At 55.4% G+C, this 17,164-nt stretch overlaps 1 protein-coding gene across 1 annotated transcript in view; it reads right to left on the bottom strand.

Annotated features, from left to right (window-relative positions):
- LAMC3 (laminin subunit gamma 3) overlaps window positions 1-17,164 on the bottom strand; it is a 67,574-nt gene that overhangs the window by 11,130 nt on the left and 39,280 nt on the right. The window contains exons 12-23 of the mRNA XM_027556589.1: window positions 16,753-16,971; window positions 14,843-15,031; window positions 11,058-11,303; window positions 9,980-10,133; window positions 9,178-9,320; window positions 8,508-8,686; window positions 7,079-7,220; window positions 5,638-5,843; window positions 5,186-5,262; window positions 3,885-4,019; window positions 2,222-2,369; window positions 551-700 (exon numbers count right to left, since the gene is read on the bottom strand). Of these exons, the coding sequence (XP_027412390.1) occupies window positions 551-700; window positions 2,222-2,369; window positions 3,885-4,019; window positions 5,186-5,262; window positions 5,638-5,843; window positions 7,079-7,220; window positions 8,508-8,686; window positions 9,178-9,320; window positions 9,980-10,133; window positions 11,058-11,303; window positions 14,843-15,031; window positions 16,753-16,971 (1,988 nt within the window). The remainder of the gene's footprint in view (window positions 1-550; window positions 701-2,221; window positions 2,370-3,884; window positions 4,020-5,185; window positions 5,263-5,637; window positions 5,844-7,078; window positions 7,221-8,507; window positions 8,687-9,177; window positions 9,321-9,979; window positions 10,134-11,057; window positions 11,304-14,842; window positions 15,032-16,752; window positions 16,972-17,164) is intronic.

Raw genomic sequence — 17,164 nt, 5'->3', positions numbered from 1 at the left:
TTTTTTCTAAGTCTAAAATGATTTTCAGATGAAAAGTTAAAAAAAAACACACTTGAAGGGGTGCTTATACCTTAATAGTCTGGAAACCACTGGGTTGGGCTAAATTCACCCCATAATTCTTGAGTTCCCTGATTACTTAGCACCCCCTCCGCTTCGGGGCTGTCAACTGTGGGGTTGAACGCTGGAGTGATGTAGGTGTTCGCTAAAATATCTGGCAAGTGAACTAACGAATTCAAGATTGAATGGAGACTCCTCCCAGACGTAATTAACACTGCGTAGGCTGGTAGGCACGGCCCTGGATGCTGCTGGTGCTCTGTCTGTCTAACCATCCTGCCTCCTCTCATACCTTCACTCCTTCTCAGGCAGTCAGGACCTCCTGCCTTGGCACATGCTAACTGAGGTTGTCTGGAGTTTGGTGGGGAGGCGCTGGAGGGGCAGAAAGAACTGCTCTGGTCTTTGCCCCCGCCCTCCCCTGCTATCCCTGACCCCAGATCACGCCTGGGGCAGCCCCAACCTCCTCCAGGTGCTGCCTCAAAGCATGAGAGCCCACCTGCGTTAGGGGCTCCATCTCCTGCAGCACGGCCTGGGCGGTGGCCTGCAGGGACCCGGCAGCCTCGGTCACCATGTGCTCTCTCGATGTGACTGTCTTCTCCAGCGTCTGCACCTTCAGGCTCACGGCCTCGGCCTGGGACTTCTGAGGCTGCCGGGAGATGGAGGGCTCAGGCAAGAAAGGTTCAAGGGGCAGAAGGATGGGAGAAGCCCAGGGGCAGAGACGGTGGGGGTCAGGCTGCATGTGGACCCCCAAGACGAAGAGGAGCCAGGGCGAGAGAAGCCAGGCTGGGGAACCTGTCACTTGAGGCCTGATTCCAGCCCCAGCCATTTCTAGAAGCGTGGCCTCAGGCAACTCAGCTGACCTTCCTGACCTGTGTTTCCTCCCTCAGACTCCCTACTTGATTCTAAATTCCAGTCTGAATTAAATACACGGACTGGTCCATTGTAGGTGGTGGTGGTGGTTTAGTCGCCAAGTCGTGTCCAACTATTGCGACAGCATGGGCTATACCCCTCCAGGCTCCTCTGTCCATGGGATTCTCTAGGCAAGAATACTGGAGTGGGTTGCCATTTCCTTCTCCAGGGGATCTTTCCAATCCAGGAATCCAGCCTGGATCTCCTGCACTGGAGACAGATTCTTTACCAACTGAGCTACAGGGGAAGCCACCAACTGTAGGTAGATTAGGATTCCTCATAATCTTATACCTGGAAACAGCCAGTCAGAGAAACACCCTCAATAGATCGTTTTCTTTTTCTATGGCAGAAATGAATCCTAGCTGAGCAGTGACTTCCTGGTTTTGTTTGTTTGAGGCAAGCAGAGTGATTCCTAGGAATGTTTGAGTATCTGAGGTAGGGCTCCTTTTAAGGATAAGGGGCCTGAAAACCAGTATCTAGTCCAATCCAACTGGCCCTTTGTCTAGCTTTACTCTGGGGAGGGGAAAGGTGTTAATGGAGAGGATCAATAACCTGTACTTCTGAACTCAGACTGTTCTGTGGGGACTGCTTCTTACCTAACACCTTTAGTAGTATCTGGAACAGCACTCAGAGCCAGACATATCACTACCCATGTTTTCCTTTTTTATACACAGCGGGAGAACCAAGGACCCTGAGCATTTAGCCTGGGGCCCGTCAGTCCCAACCAGCTGGGTCCCAGATACATTTCTATATGTTTAGTCTTTTTTTTTTTTAAGTTCAGCTCCCCAGTTTGGGGATTTCAGGATTACTGAGAAGTCATGATGAACTGATTTATCCAGAGGTGAGGCATGAATGCCCTCCCCGCCCGTGATGGATACAGCCCAGAAATAACCTAAAGGGTGAGCTCCATCCGACACAGTAACCGAGGCACAGAGGGGGAAGGGCTTTGGCCAAGGTCACAGACCTTGAGTGGTGGGGCTGGGATTTAACTCCATGTCTGTCTGGTGTCATTGCCAATGCCACGGTGACGGAGAAGGGACCTCGGCCTTAATATTATTTTCAATAATTAAGATTGGCTGAGCTCTGTGCCAGTCAGGCACTCTGCCAGGCCATGGAGGTGCCCTATCTTTTAATCAACCACTATTGAGCTAAAAATAAGCTACGTCATCTGCCTCGGCCAGGGCCACACTGGTTTCCCAGCCGCCACATTCTCCCCTATTCCCACCCAACGCGGAGCTCCAAGGACAGCCGAGCTGACCGGTGATGCTGGGGCGGAAGGTGAGGCCAGGTGCAGGGCCGCGGCCACGCCGGCTTGCTGCACAGCGGCCAGCACCCTCTCAGCTTCGGGCAGCGCCTCTGCCACAGCCGTGCCCAGCGCCTTCTGGGCCGCTTGTACCTCCTGGTACCTGGGGGGAGACAGAGGCAGGGTGGCTTGTGAGCGGGTGCAGGCTGTGCCTCCCGATCGCTGTCCCGGCCGCACCCCCTGCCCCCACTGGAATCCCTGATGGAAGAGGGCTCTGGCGACTTCCCGGGCAGAGCCACCATCTGTGGAGTGGGTACCCAGCAGCTGGCCTCAGAAGCTGGCTGCCACTTGGCAGCTTTCTAATGAATGAAAAGGCCACAGAGTCACTGCATTCTTGTTCCTTCATTCACTTAATTCAATCACGCTTTTCTGAAGGGGCTCCCGCTTGGTTTCCACTTGAGAGTCACACATTATGTGAATGTCTGGCTCCTCTAGATGAATCTCCAAGAGGAAAAGGCCTGGCACTGGCAGAGGGATAGCAGCCCAGGCCCTGACGCCCTTGGGTGACCTTGGGCATGCTGGTCTCCAGGTAAAGAGAGATCCCTGAGTCGCATGATCACTCTGGGGGCCTTTTTCCCCAAAGTGCTATAATCAGTCAACTAAGATAGCTTTCCGGTCCAGCTGTCCACATCTTGCCCCCCGCCAGTTCCCCCAACCAAGGGTACTGCTGGAGTGGTCCACCCCTGAGAAAGAAAGTGTTAGTCACTCAGTTGTGCCCAACTCTTTGCAACCCCATGGACTGCAACCCACCAGGCTCCTCTGTACATGAGATTTTTTTCCAAGCAAGGATACTGGAATGGGTTGCCATTTCCTTCCCCAGGGGATCTTCCTGACCCAGGGATTGAACCTGGGTCTCCTGCACTGCAGCCAGATTCTTTACTGACTGAGCTATGAGGGAAGCCACGCCCTGAGGTCACTCCCATCCCTCATCCCTTTTTAGAGAACCAGTGCCCCTGCCTCTGGGAGTGAGTCATGTGATTTGCCCAGCCATACTGATTGGTTCAGGACGGGCCACCTGACTCAAGCTGGGCCAATCAGAGTCTTTCATCTAGGAAGTCCACTTGGGCTCAGTGAGACGTTGGTGGGTCTTCGCTGACCCTCTGAATGAGGGTGATAGGAGCGGGCCACTCCCTCCTCAGCAGAGAATCAGGGGCCAAAAAGAAAGCTAGTGCTTGAGAGGCACTCCCCAGGGGCCTGGGGTGGGGGTGGGGAAGTTGTGGGGGTGGGGTGGGGGAGGAGGCGCTGACCTGGACCCTCCTCCTTCACGTTTCTCGTCCCTTCTCTCCAGAGGCTGAGCTGCACCCCCAGGCGTGAGTGTGTGTGCTCAGTCATGTCCGACTCTTTGCCACCCCCAGGGACTATAGCCCTCCAGGCTTCTTTGTCCATGGGATTCCCCGGGCAAGAATACTGGAGGGGGTTGCCATTTCCTCCTCTAGGCATGAGTGGGTTCCTATAACTCACGACCAAGCAGACCCAAGACCCCAGGCATCCCACCCCACCCCAGGGAACATCAAGACTCAAGGGAAGGCAGGCATTTCTGGAACCACTGGCCTCTGGTCAGGCCCTGTGGGCTCTAGGAAGCCAACCCAGGCTCCGCCCCACACGTGGGAGGTCTCACCTGTCCTCCAGCTCCTGCTGGGCCTCCAGGGCCGCTCGGCCCTCCACCAGGCTCCAGAGAAGTGCATAGCTGGTGTTGGAGGCGAGCAGGGCCCTCCGAGCCGTGGCCTCAATCTTGGCAGCGGTGTCCCTGTGGCTGTGTGAAAATACCCGCCTGACCATTACCAGGAGCTCACAGGGAGCGGGGCTTAGGTGCAAAGCCACACCCCCTGTGTGGGCCTCTCGCCATCCCACGCAGAGTGCAGCCATGGGGGCCAGGCTCCTTTACCCTTTGTGCCTGGCAGGCAGCGAAGACTTGATGGGAAGAGGACCCACGCCCCTTCTTCCTGTTATACTGGGCTTATGCCTGCTGTCCTGGCAAAATGTATAATGAGGCCTTTCATCACACGTAAAATCTCAGCTTGGACAACAGATTATATGGTCACCCTAATATAGACAGCACAGAAAAGAGTGGTCAAGACAGCCTGGGTTTGAATCCGGCTCTACCATTGCTAACCATTTGTTCTTAGGCAAGTCACTTCACCTCTCTGAGTCTCTTTGCTCATCCATAAAATGGACCTACCGTTCATAAAGTACAACCAAAGGGACACATTGTTTCAGACCTTGTGTCTTTAGGATCTTAAGCTGCTCCTTAAAGGCAGAGGATGAAACAATCCAAATATCCATCAATAGATGACTGGATAAACAAAATGTGACACATTCAAACCACGGAATAATACTATTTGGTTGTGAAAAAAAAAAAAAGAATGAAGTACTGACACAAGGTACAGTACCGATGAACCTTGAAAATTTACACTAAGTGAAAGAAGCCAGATACAAAAGACCACGTGTATGATTCCATGTGTATGAAATGTCCAGGTTAGCAAATCTAGAGACAGAAAGCTGATGAGTGGTTACTAGGGGCTGGGGAGGGTGAAGAGGAATGGAGAGTGATGTTTCTGGGGGGGTGGTGACGAAAGTGTTCTAAAACTGACTGTGGAGATGGTATAATAACATGATTCTGTGAATATACTGAACACCATTGAACTGTTCAGTTTAAACAGGTGACTTGCATGGCTTACATCTCAATACAGCAGCTCCACCCGCATCCCACCCCCACGTCTCTGGGCTCAGAGATGCTGTGAGCATCTTGCACAGCTCTCCCCAACCATACAGCCCTGTACTCAATGGTTCCAACTTCTCAGGGTGGGGACACCTCAACTGGGCTGGCCCCAACCCTGGAAGCCCTCAGGAGAAGGGCTGGTCTCCCTTCATGGTTCTGTGAACAGGACCTCACCAAGCTCCCGGTGGCCTGGGGCTCACCTCCTGGCAAGGGCATGTGCCTCTGTGGCCAGCTTGCTCCAGTTGGTGGGTTGGCCGAGCCCTTCCTGAGGAATCACCTTTAGAGAAAAGAAGGAAGTCAGAGGGAGCTGATGGCCCATCCCTGAAGGTTCAGGGCTGTATCTGGCTCAGTTATTGGGAGAACTGGGCCATGCCACTTAATGTATAAATGCTCAGAGCCAGCTGCAAAGTCAGCATCCAGGGGGCGGAGCCCTAGAGCTTGGAAACAACAGTAACGACGCCTGCCACTGGCTGGGCATTCACTGTCTACTTGGAATATGCCTTGTGCTTTGCAAACATCATCTCACTGAATGGGCAGAGGAGCCACTGTGTGACCCACTATTCTGCAGATGAGAAAACTGAGCCTCCCAAAGCGGGGACATGCCCCAGGCTCAGTCAGGCGGAGGGATCGGGGAGGGAGTCCCCTAGGGTACCAGAGATTCGAGGATGGTGGCCGCATGCAGAATCTCCTCTTCCGAGGACTCCAGTGCTGCCTCTAGGTCCGCCAGCTGGATGCAGGTCTTCTCCACTCCAGCCTGGGCACAGCGGGCACTCCTGCCCAGCGCCTGCAGCTGCTCCCGGGCAGCCTTCACAGCACCCTCAAGTCCTGTCACCTGCTCCAAGAAGGCTTCCTGGGCCCCTGCAGAAAGCCCCCAGCCCAGGGGTCACAGAGCAGTCGAGATTTCACAGTAAAGCCCACAGCCTCAAGGTGCCCCCACTGTGGCCTCTACTCCTGGGCACAGCTTGACTCCCCCACCAGGCCTGAGCATTGGCTCTAAAGGAAGAGCCTCCCCCATTTTACAGCTGCAAAAGCTGAGGCCCAGAGATGGCAGATCATGACCCAAGGTCCCCCACGCAGGAAGTCAGCCACAGACAAAGGACTAGAAGGAAGCCAGGCCTTCTGGAGCCACTGCGAGTACTTCCTGAACCTGAGAGAGCAGTAAACCCTCCCCACCAAGTCAGCTCTGTAATCCACAGCATGGCTCAGAGCAGACATTGAATGCACAGCATCTGATAGCTCCCTATTTTGTGAGTCTTGCAAACCAGTGCTCAGCTCACCCATGGCTGGTGCAGGAGTACAGGTGCTTGTGAACATAAAACTTGACAAAATAACCAACTGGCTTTTGATGCCCCCATCAGTGTCCCAGGGCCAAATTTCACCTCGACTTAATGACAGTCTTGTTTCTTATTTGCCATTCACTTTCTGTGCTGGTGCCTCAGATGGTAAAGTGTTTGCCTACAATGCGGGAGACCCGGGTTCAATCCCTGGATCGGGAAGATCCCCTGGAGAAGGAAATAGCAACCCACTCCAGTACTCTTGCCTGGAAAATCCCATGGACCGAGGAGCCTGGTAGGCTGCAGTCCATGGGGTCACAAAGAGTCGGACATGACTAAGCGACTTCACTTTCACTTTTCTATGCTGGGGATACAGCAGTGAGCAAAGTGGCCAACAGTTAAGCAGCAGGAACTTTACCTGTTCAGCACCTGGGACAGCTCCTCGATGTTCATTCGTTGAGTGACTGATTCAGTGAATGAACCCAACCCCTGCCCTCACTGAGCTTACGGGTATAGGCTAGGTGGTGCAGGGGACATGGGGACTGAGGCTGTAGTCAGAGGCTGATCTTAACAAAGCTAAAAAGTACAACAGGGCAAGGGATACTGAAAGAGAGGTCCGTGGGGTGACAGGACTGCACGGCAGGAGGGGCTCACCCAGCTGGGGAGGTCAGACATGCTCTACCAGCAAGCGAGTTCTAGGGGTGAGCCCAGAGCCCTTGAAGCATCCTGAGGCCACACTGAGGGGCTCCACGGTGGGCATCTGACCGGTCAGCCCCCTCCCCTGGCCTCCCAGTCTCCCACTCTGCTCTCCCGCTGTACCTTGCAGCAGGTGGGGGCCCTGGTAGACATCCCCCCGTGGGGCCTCTCCCTGTAGAATCTCCAGTGGTCCCCAGGGCCTGCCGCAGTCAGACCCTTGCAGCCATCCTTCCATCAGGGTCAGCCTGGCCTTCAGCTTGGCAGCCTGGAGGGGTCAGGGAGGGAAGGGTGTGTGAGGCTGGTGGCCTGAAGTCCTGCTTGGACAGCTCTGTTGGTTTCTTCCTGGACTGCCGTCCCCACAAGTGTTGCCTTCTGGCATTCAGCCAATCACACCTCTGCCCTGCTGATGGGGGGTGGGAAGGGAAGCCTCAGGAGGATTTCTGTCTGTCCTGCCATGTCCCCAGGACTTGGCATGGAGCAGACACGCGATCCTTGCAGACGGAATGACAGCACTCTGCTCCATCTCCTAGCCCCGTTCTTTCAATCATATGAACAATAAATGCATTTAAGGAGCACTTGCTAGGAGCCAGGTGTGAGTGACCACCAGCCACGCGCCAGCTCACGTTCACCTTGCAACCACCCTAAGGGGTGGGGGATACAGGTCCCAAGCTCTCTCCTTGATTCTGAAGTCCAAAATGCTCTGAAAATCCTCAAAGATTTCCATTCTGCATAGGATGGCAAAATCAGGTTTAAAAAAAAATCCCTGAATTCACTTAGAACAAGGCTACCTATGATCTTTATTTCCCTTCATGGTGTAAATGTTCTGAACAAGGCTACCTGTGATCTTTATCTACCCTCTTGGTGTGAACATTCACCTGTGTTCCTGCAGATGTATCAACGGGCTTGATTAGGGCAGCTGGCCCAGGCACTGCTGGGAGTGGTACCCAATATCCATCACACACCATCCTATCTTTCTACAGCACCATCATTCCAAAAGCTGGCCTCACTGATTTCAGGAAAGGGGTCGAAGGTCTGAAGCATCTCCATTTTGGAGTAGGAGAGACCCACTGAAGCTTACCAAGGCTGTCACCTGCCTGGGCACGTGATAACTAACAGGGCTGGGGGTCATGCTCCTGGGGTCCAGAGGTCATGCTCCTGACCCCTGCTCCACGTCACCTCCCTGCTTGAGGTTCTACTTGTGTTCCCAGCATGAGCATCGCCCTCCCTCTGACCCTCCCCACGAAGGGCCACCTGTGTCCTCATCCCACCAAATGTGAGTAAGTGTGAGACCTCAGCCTGGTAGTGGGGAAGGACATAAGGCCAGGCCCATTTTTCTCTTGTCCACTCAGGAACCGGGAAAGGGCAGAGGGGAGAGCTGAGCCAGATGGCTGGGTGGGCACAAGAAGGAGGTGGCCGGTAGTCCCAGAAAGACCAAGGGCTCAGGATAAGTGGGCACTTCCTGGCGCCCAGCACAGAGCAGGCGTTCGCTGGGGGCATGAAATGAACAGAAGGTACAGCCGGCCTGTGCAGGGCCTAGATGGGGAGGGCTCACCTCCTCCTTCACCAGGGCGTAGCAGGATGGGCACTCCTGGCACTGCCTGCCGCTGGCCGTGAGGAAGAAGTTGTCCTGGCAACGGTCACACTTGTAGCCCACGAAGCCAGGCCTGCACACACACGTGCTGTTCTCGTGGCACTGGGGCGAGGTGGCACCCAGTGGGGAGCACCTGCAGTCTGGGGGAGGGGTGTGCAGATGGCACTGGGAGCCCTGATGGCCACCCCACACCAGAACCCCCAGGTGCCCTGCAACTCTGGCCACCCAGATGCTCCCGATCCCTGTGGGCAGCTCAAGTACCTTCCTGGGTCCTTCCCAGGAGACTGATTCAGAAGGTTGGAGACAATGATCAAGAACCTGAGTTATTTCAGTGTCCCCGGGATCTGAGGACCAGGCAGGTTTAGGACAGCCATGCAGTCCACGTATAAGTGAGACGCAGAGAGGTGATCTGATGGCCCCAGGCACTCAGGAGGTCAGTAGTAGCATCTAGGATTAGATTCTGCGCCCCTCCTCTGCTCTGTTCATTCACTCCACGTTCCCACGTCTACTCCAAGAAGACCTGCCCCTTATCCGATCTGTCTCCTTCCTGCTGCTCAGCCATCCCCCCACTGATCCTCTTTCCTAGAAGCCTCCGTCTCTGGGCAGCCCAGGAAGGACCCGGCTTCCTTACCACGGCAGCCCTTGACAGAAAAGCCGAAGAAACCCAGCTGGCATCGGTCACAGGTCTGGCCCTCGACGCCTGGACGGCAGGGGCATTGCCCGGTCTTGGGGTGGCACTGGTCCTCCCGGGAGCCCCACGGGTGGCACTTGCAGCTACAATAAGGGAAGGGAAGGAACCCTGGTCTGGGACAAGCTCTAGGCCGTTCCCAGCCCCGCCTCTGTCATCTTAGGCTGGCATGGGGCCTCGGGACCATGCCCTCTGTGGACGAGGTCCCTTCTCTGTGCAGGAACGTGTCCAACAGCCTCCTCCAAGCTGTAGCCCAGGAAGCACAGTCTCACAAAATTCTCCCCCTCCACCTCCCGAAAAGGGTATGGGGACATATTCATATATACATCTTGGACTATACCTTTCAGTTGGAAAATCACAAGGCAATTAGCATATTGAAAGCATGAGACAGACAGTCTGGTCAGAAAGAAACCGATTTGTTTCACGGGGCATGTCCCTGGAGCCCTCCACTGCTCTCTAAATACGCTATCTAAGCTGCTGCTGTGGCCACAAAGGTCACAGAGTGACCGAGTTACTGAGCAAGGAAGCAGAGCCCGAACCAGCTCCCGCCCGCCTGGACGTCCCTCAGGGCTGCTCTTGGCCTGAGTCCTGGGTTGGCAGGGCGGTGAATCTGACCCCCAAGGGATCGTCCCCTTGTCCCCCATCAGTTCACGGCACCTGGCAGTGGGCCTGGAGGCTCCCTGGTGGATTCTTCCATCCTGGGGGGACCCCCAGGGGAAGGGCACCCCAGCTGCACCCCACTCACCGCCGGCAGCCCCTCCCGGGCTGGAGGTCATAGAAGCCTGGGCTGCAGTGGCCACAGTCCCGTCCGGTCACATGGGGCAGGCAGGAACACTGGCCGGTCACTGGGTCGCAGGGTCTCTGCTCACTGACTGAGCCCTCCGGGTTGCAGCTGCAGGCTGGAGGATGGGAGTAGGGGAAGGAAAGGGTGTCAGGGCACCCTGCAGATCATCTGTTCCACCTCGAGGGTGTTCCAGAGAGGCAGAGAAGGTGGGGAGCCCAGGGAGATGACTCCCATTCAGCTCAGACTCCTGCTGCTGCTGCTGCTGCTGCTGCTAAGTCGCTTCAGTCATGCCCGACTCTGTGCGACCCCATAGACGGCAGCCCACCAGGCTCCCCTGTCCCTGGGATTCTCCAGGCAAGAACGATGGAGTGGGTTGCCATTTCTGAAAAAAGGCTCCAGGGCTCGGTGCTAGTCTCAGCCCATTTTCTATGTCCTTGGAGAGACAGGTCAGATGGCCATGGTGGCGGGTGGCCCTTCTGAGCCCCCTACAAGGCTGCAGAGAAGGCCAGAAACTCGGTTGTGGGGGTCAGGGGCCGACCCGGCTCCCACTGTTTTGAGTCACTTGAGTCTGCTCTCCTGGGCCCCCCTAAAACAAGAGGCCGACAGGGGCTGCATGGAGCAGGGGCCCAAATGCTGAGCTTCTCCCTGGGCCACTCCTGGAAGCCTCCCACAAGCTGGTGCACGCCTCGAAGGCCCAGAGGGCTGAGCATCTTGGAAGCCCAGGGGCGGGACAAAATGATGAGGGCCACAGGCCATCTGGGACAGTCTCAGGTGCCAACATCAGAGCATGAGATCAGTGCTAAACCATCCGGGCAGGAAAAAAAAAAACAAAAAAGTCACAGGGTCAGAGTTGATCAGATCCCGAAGCTGAAAGAACCTTGGAGAAGAAAACAAACCCTTATACTTTCTTGGCAAGGCAACAGAGAAGGTGAGTAACCTGCCTAAGGCTGCACAGGAGCCTTGCAGAACAGCCGGCTGGACCTGGTGGAGAAGGAGCCCGCCCCGCCCTGCCCCGCGGGCCTGGGAGGCTGGTACTCACGTGCGCATTTGTCTGCGGGCCGAGGGGCCAGGGCGCTCCCGTAGAAGCCCTCCCGACAGTGTCCGCAGTGGGCACCTGTCGTGTTGTGCAGGCATCGCAGGCAGCGACCAGACAGGGGGTCACAGTTGCCCACAGCATTGGGGTCCACGTTTCCACTGCACTGACATGGCTGGCAGGGCTGGGGGCGCCCAGAGAGCCCCAGTGGGTCCCCGAAAAAGCCATCATCACAGATCTCACAGCGCCGCCCTGGGAAAGAAGAAGGCTTGTGTGGAGGAGCAGAAATGAGGGGCCTGGCCTGCTGGGTCCATGAGGGGTGAGGGTGGGTGGGAACCCAAGAGAGCTCCTGCAAGGCTCCTGGTGGAGGGGAGCACGGGCTCTGGGGTCAGGCTGACCTGGGGCCAGGGCCCAGCCGGGCCACCAGCTGGCCCTGTGGTCTTAAGCGAGCCGCTGGGCCTTGCTGAACTTGGACTCCGAGTCTGCAGAGCAGGGACAATAAAGACAGCGACCTCAAAGGACCCTTGAGAAGGTTTGGCAAGCAAAGCACTAAGCCCAGATACTGGCACATGGTTCATGATCAGCAGCAGTGGCTGGTATTACCCATTCACCATCATCACCCTCCTAGCCATCTGGTCCTCATTCACCATTCTCTTCATCAGCGCCTTGACCATCCTCTTCCTCACATAATCATTATCGTCATCACGACCTTCATCTGCAGAGGTGAGTGGCAGCCGGATGATGCGGGGTCTGGTCGATTTCTCGCCCGTGGCTGATTTAGCATTATTTGTTTCCAGTCGCGCTGGGTCCTCGCGGCTGCCCGTGGGCTCTCTCTAGTTGCGGAGAGTGGGACCTACTCTCTTATCGCAGAGCGAGGGCTTCTCGTGGCTGTGGCTTCTCTGGCTGCAGAGCAGGGCTCTAAGGTGCGTGGGCTTCAGTAGTTGTGGCCCATGGGCTCTAGAGTACAGGCTCAATAGTCGGGGCACCCGGGCTTAGCTGCTGCACACCATGTGGGATCTTCTTAAACTCGTGTCTCCTGTGTTGGCGGATGAATTCTTTACCACTGAGCCGCCAAGGAAGCTCTGTGGACGTCACCTCACGTCATCATTTTCACCCATCATTCTCATCGCTACGGTCATCATCTTGACCCTTATCTTCCTCATGGCCTTGGGCATCACTCTCCATCCTCACTCAGCATCTTCGTTATCGTCACCTTTACCACCATCTCCACCTTCATCATTAGCATCAACTCGATGGTCTTCATCATCGTCACCCTTATCTTGCTCATCCCTCTCTTTGTCGTCATCTTCCTTGCCTCCATCTTCAACATCACTGCCACCCTCCTTGTCACCATCCCCTCCCCCATCTCTCTCCCTCAGCCGGGGTTGCTTTTTCCTTGTGGTTTCCGGCCCCTTTGCCTGTTCTGCTTCTCATGGCTTCTGAACTCCCTCTGGACTGTCTATTTCCTACTCCTGCCCTGCTTCCTGGGTTTGATCTGGTGCTGTGGCTTCATCTTCCAGCCCTAGGGTTACTGTGAGTCTCAGAAAAGACAGTGTGTGAGGAGGCTTCTGGAGGGTCATGGCCTGGGAAGTCCACCCGGAACACAGATGAGGCATCAAGGGCCATCCCTGTTCCATGGGCTTCATGCAGTGTCAGCCTGTTCTTGGTAAACATGCCTACCTCTCTGTGCATATCCACATGAAACAGACGATGGGGGACCTGGGGGCGGTAGGATGGTGGGCATCTTAAATGATCTTCGTGCCTGTAGGCACTCACGTTCCTTTACACTTTTCCCAACAATTTACTCATTGGTTACAATGAGTATTACTTAAATTATAATCTAAAAAGTAGCTACAGTCATTGTGAAAAACAGCTGTGGACTCCCGACATCCTCAAAGTTTGTCACTAAGGTGGAAATCAAGTTAATGCAATGAAAGGCAGGCAACCTTGAACATGGAGAAGGGGATGACTAAGGAGGAGAAGACAAAAGAGAGAAAAGGAAGGAAAAGAAAAATCTGAATGGAGTTCAGAAGGTAGAGGGTAGACTGGCTTTGAGACTCTGAAACAGAGATGGAGTGAGATGGCCAAGGGGCAGATTGAAGCCAGTGATGAAGAATGTGGTCCCTGCAGTTAACCTGCCGTCCACCCCGGACTGGGTGAGGATAGTTCCCCAGCAGGAGGCAGCTGTGAGGGGTCAGGGTGGTAGGCAAGCGAGGCAGGCAAGGATCAGGACTTGACCGCGGTCAGTCCCGGATCAGACTGTGTGGGTGAGTCCCCTGTGTGCTGAGCTCTGGCGGGACCTGAACAATGCTGGCGTGATAAAGATGTGAGCTGGCACAAAGCCCTAATGTCCACCCTCACATTCTTCCCAGGGCTCCTCCTGCGCACAGCAGTGTCCTCCTCCTTGGAAGTCCTCCCTTGGGTAACTTCTCTGTCTGCCCTCTCTCACTGAGTGGAGTCCCCTTGAGTTTTAGACTGGGGGAAGCCACAGGTGGGGAGCCAGGGAATGTGGGGAAGGTTATGGAAACACAGGGGCAGCATGATGGTGAGGGGCAGGGTCCTGAGGTGGGACCTCACTCCTGCAGTTCCTGGGGATCCCTGCTCTGGAGTACCTCCCCAACCTGCTAGCTGTCAGGGAGCTGCTTTCAGGGTTTTTTTGGCCACACTACATGGCATGCAGAACCTCCTTGACCAGGGAACGAACCTGCAACCCCTGCATTGGAAGCATGCAGTATTAACCACCGGACCGCCAGGGCAGTCCCAAGGGAGCTGCTTTCAGAGCGGTCCCAAATGTAGAACCAGGTATCTGAGATCACGGGAATGTTACGCCAAGTGAAACAAACCGGACACAGAGGGCAAATATCGTCTGAGTCCACCTACCTGAGGTGCCTGGGATATTCACATTCAGAGAGATGGAAACTGGAACGGTGGGTGCCAGAGGAGGGGGTGGGGGGGACTACGAGATAATCATTTAATGGGTTTGCAATTTCTATTTAGGACGATAAAAAACTCTGGGGGTGGATAGCGGTGATGGTTACACAGCACTGTGAGTGTACTTAAGGCCCTGAACTGTACACTTAACAATGGTCAAAACGGCAAGTTATGCGTATTTTGCTAAAATTTGAAAAATCAGTAACGGCAAATATAAAAAAAAAACATTGAATTGCACACTGTAAATGGGTGAGTCAGGGGGTATATTAATAATATCTCAATAAAGCTCTTGTGTACTTTTTTTTTTTAAAACAATCAGATGTCTAGGATGACTCTGCTTCCTGGAGCAGGAATGGGGAACAGGGAGAGGACTGGGGATGGGGGGTTTTGCATCACACATGACCTGGAGACATTTTAAAATTATTTATTTATTTGTTTCTACATTTGGTTTTTTGGCCACACCACACGGCTTGTGGGATCTTAGTTCCCCGACCAGGGATCGATCCCAGGCCCACAGCACTGAAAGCTCTGAGTCCTAACCACTGGACTGCCTGGGAATTCCCATGTTCCCAGGAACATGACAGGAATACAGATTCCAGAGCTCCGTCTTAAGCTACTAACCCAGGCTCTGTGGGTTGGGGCAGGGCTGGATACGACGATTTCCAAACTCCCACCTGGATGTGCTCAGTGGTCCAAGTTCTGCCAGGAACCCACAGCAGCCCACGGCCCTGGCTATCAGACTATGAGACTCAGGATTCCCAAAGGTCAGGCCTGACACCCCTAAGTGAGGCCCTCCCTCATCTGTGGACCCAGGACTCACTCCTGGAGCTTTGGCAGAGGCAGGGTCCCCAGGCACTCACCTCTCTGGCTCCGCGGGCAGTGGGTACACACCACTTCTCCGCTCTCTGGGATGGTCGTGCAGGCCGATTGTCCGGGGCACGGGCAGGGCTGGCAGTCATCGGCCTGGCCTGTGAAGGGGTTGCCGTAGAAACCTGGCAAGCAGCGCTCACAGGACGGGCCCTCGGTGTGGTGGCCACACAGGCAGACCCCTGAGGGGCGAGACAAGCTCCTGGTCACCACACCTGAACCCAGACCCCGCACAAGATGGCGGGCGGGCTCCTGCATGGGGGCCACCGAGCACGTCCTGGGGTGGGAACTGGGGTGCGGCCTCTTCCACGGTGCAGGCAGCACGGCCCAGGGATGAAGCATCCACCTGCATTCACATCCACCACTTACTGACCATGTGAAGCTGGGCACCCCTGGGCCTCAACCTCCTCACCTGCAAAATGGGCACACATGACTCTGATCTCAACAGGTTTTCATCACAATTCAGTGCAGCCATACACAGCCTCTGACACACAATTAACTGAACCAGCTGACGATACCGCCAGCGTTTGCTTCTAGTATTCTTTTTCCCCCTCCTCAGTGGCTTCTTTGTTTTCTTCTGTAAATTGAAGCCTCCAAGCCCTCTTAAGCTCAGGGACAGTGACACGGACCCAGGATTCCAGCGTTAATGTGAGGAAACCCATTTAGGGGGTCTGTGGGTTTCTAGAGGCTTTCTTGGCCTCACAGAATGGAACTCCCCTCCCTGCCCACTGGTTTCTATTTATTTATGTACAACGGATCTTCAGTTCCCCGACTAGGGATGAAACCTGGGCTCCCTGCAGTGGAGGCGTGGAGTCTTAACCACCGGACCACCAGGGAATTCCTGCCCACTGGTTTCTAATGAAGGGGACACTGCAACCCCCCTTCTCTAGCCCCATGGCGTCTAGAGTCTGCTCAGAGCCACTGCCAGGGACTAAGGGAGGAGCCTGGCTAAGAAGGGGTTAAGCAAGACCACCCCTTCCCAGAGGCGCCCCCCTAGCAGCACTCATCAAGGACTGGGGTGAACAGAGGAAAGAGAGAGGATCCGGGGTGGACAAGCAGAGCACGGGGGGCACCCAGGGGTGCTTTCCATGGCCTCTGTCTCTGCCCAGCACCCGCATACTCACTACTCCTCCATCTGCCCAGGAAGGGCCGCAGTGACCACTGTGCCCCCACCCTTTACAGATGAAGACCTGCCCAAAAGGAGCTGGAAGTTGTGCCAAGGCAAGGGGCTCTGAGGGACAACAAACCAGTCCCATCTCATGAGATGACCCTCCCAGAGCCCCGCATGGAAGGATCACGAGGCTCCATCTGGTTCAACTAGTGATGCCTGCCTGGGCACCAGGAGGAAGGAGCCCTTCATGCTGTGGGTGCTCCCCCACCCCGGCCGGCCTGCTGATTCCCAGGCTACTGTCCTTTGACATCGGGGAAAAGGCATTTCCCTTTGCAGAGACCCTAGAAGCTGCAGAAGAGCAGCAAGGTGCCAGCCCTCCCACCTCCCATGTGAGAGGCCAGTGTCCAGGCCCAGTCTGGCAGCTCCGGCCCAGGGCCACTGGTCTCCCCGCTGGGGTTTCCTCTGCTGCAAGTGGGGGTGACGGTCACTGGCAGTGACCTGAGAGAGGAGCAGCTCTGCCACCTACTGGCCAAGCTGCCTCCCTGCACTTTAGGTCCCACACCTGTGACAAGGGACCGGAAGGGTCCTGGCACCTCCAGGGCTTTTTGCAGGATCCAACGATACAGCTTATAAAAAGGTGCCTAGCACATGGAGGAACTTGAGGACACCGTCTTATCAGTATCAGTGATCACTCACACACACGCAGCTGGCCGCATTCAGGTCAGTGCTCTTCTCGCTGCTCTGGGAGTAGCCCAGGTGGCCTGGGGGTGGCGGAAGTGCAGGGAGACTTGCCTGTGTTGGGGTCACAGGTACCATGCTGGTTACAGGTGCAGGGAACACAGCTGGCATAGGGACCCCCCAGGGGCGTGTTCCTCTTGTATCCTGGAGCGCAGGACTCACAGAACTGGCCGGTGTATCCCTGGGGACACGAACAAGTCTCCACCCAGGAGGCTGGTGGGGACAGCCCCCGCCGGGCGGATGTAAGCCGGACCTCAGTCAGAAGCACGGGACCTGCAGAGAGAGAGAGAGAAGGAGACAGCTCCATGCACGTGTTTCTCCACCAAACCTTCCTACTCACCTGTGTAACAGGGCACTGGCCCACGCACACAAAGGCAGTCCATGGGTCAATTGCAATTTTAAAAAAAAAGGACAAAGGGCACAGGAAAAATTGGTAACTTTCAGAAGGAGAAATATGTATGGCTGG

The sequence above is a fragment of the Bos indicus x Bos taurus genome, chromosome 11, assembly GCF_003369695.1.
Source record: "Bos indicus x Bos taurus breed Angus x Brahman F1 hybrid chromosome 11, Bos_hybrid_MaternalHap_v2.0, whole genome shotgun sequence".
NCBI classification, from domain to species: domain Eukaryota; kingdom Metazoa; phylum Chordata; class Mammalia; order Artiodactyla; family Bovidae; genus Bos; species Bos indicus x Bos taurus.
Note: the sequence above shows the minus strand (reverse complement) of the source record. Positions and strands in the feature narration are given on the sequence as shown.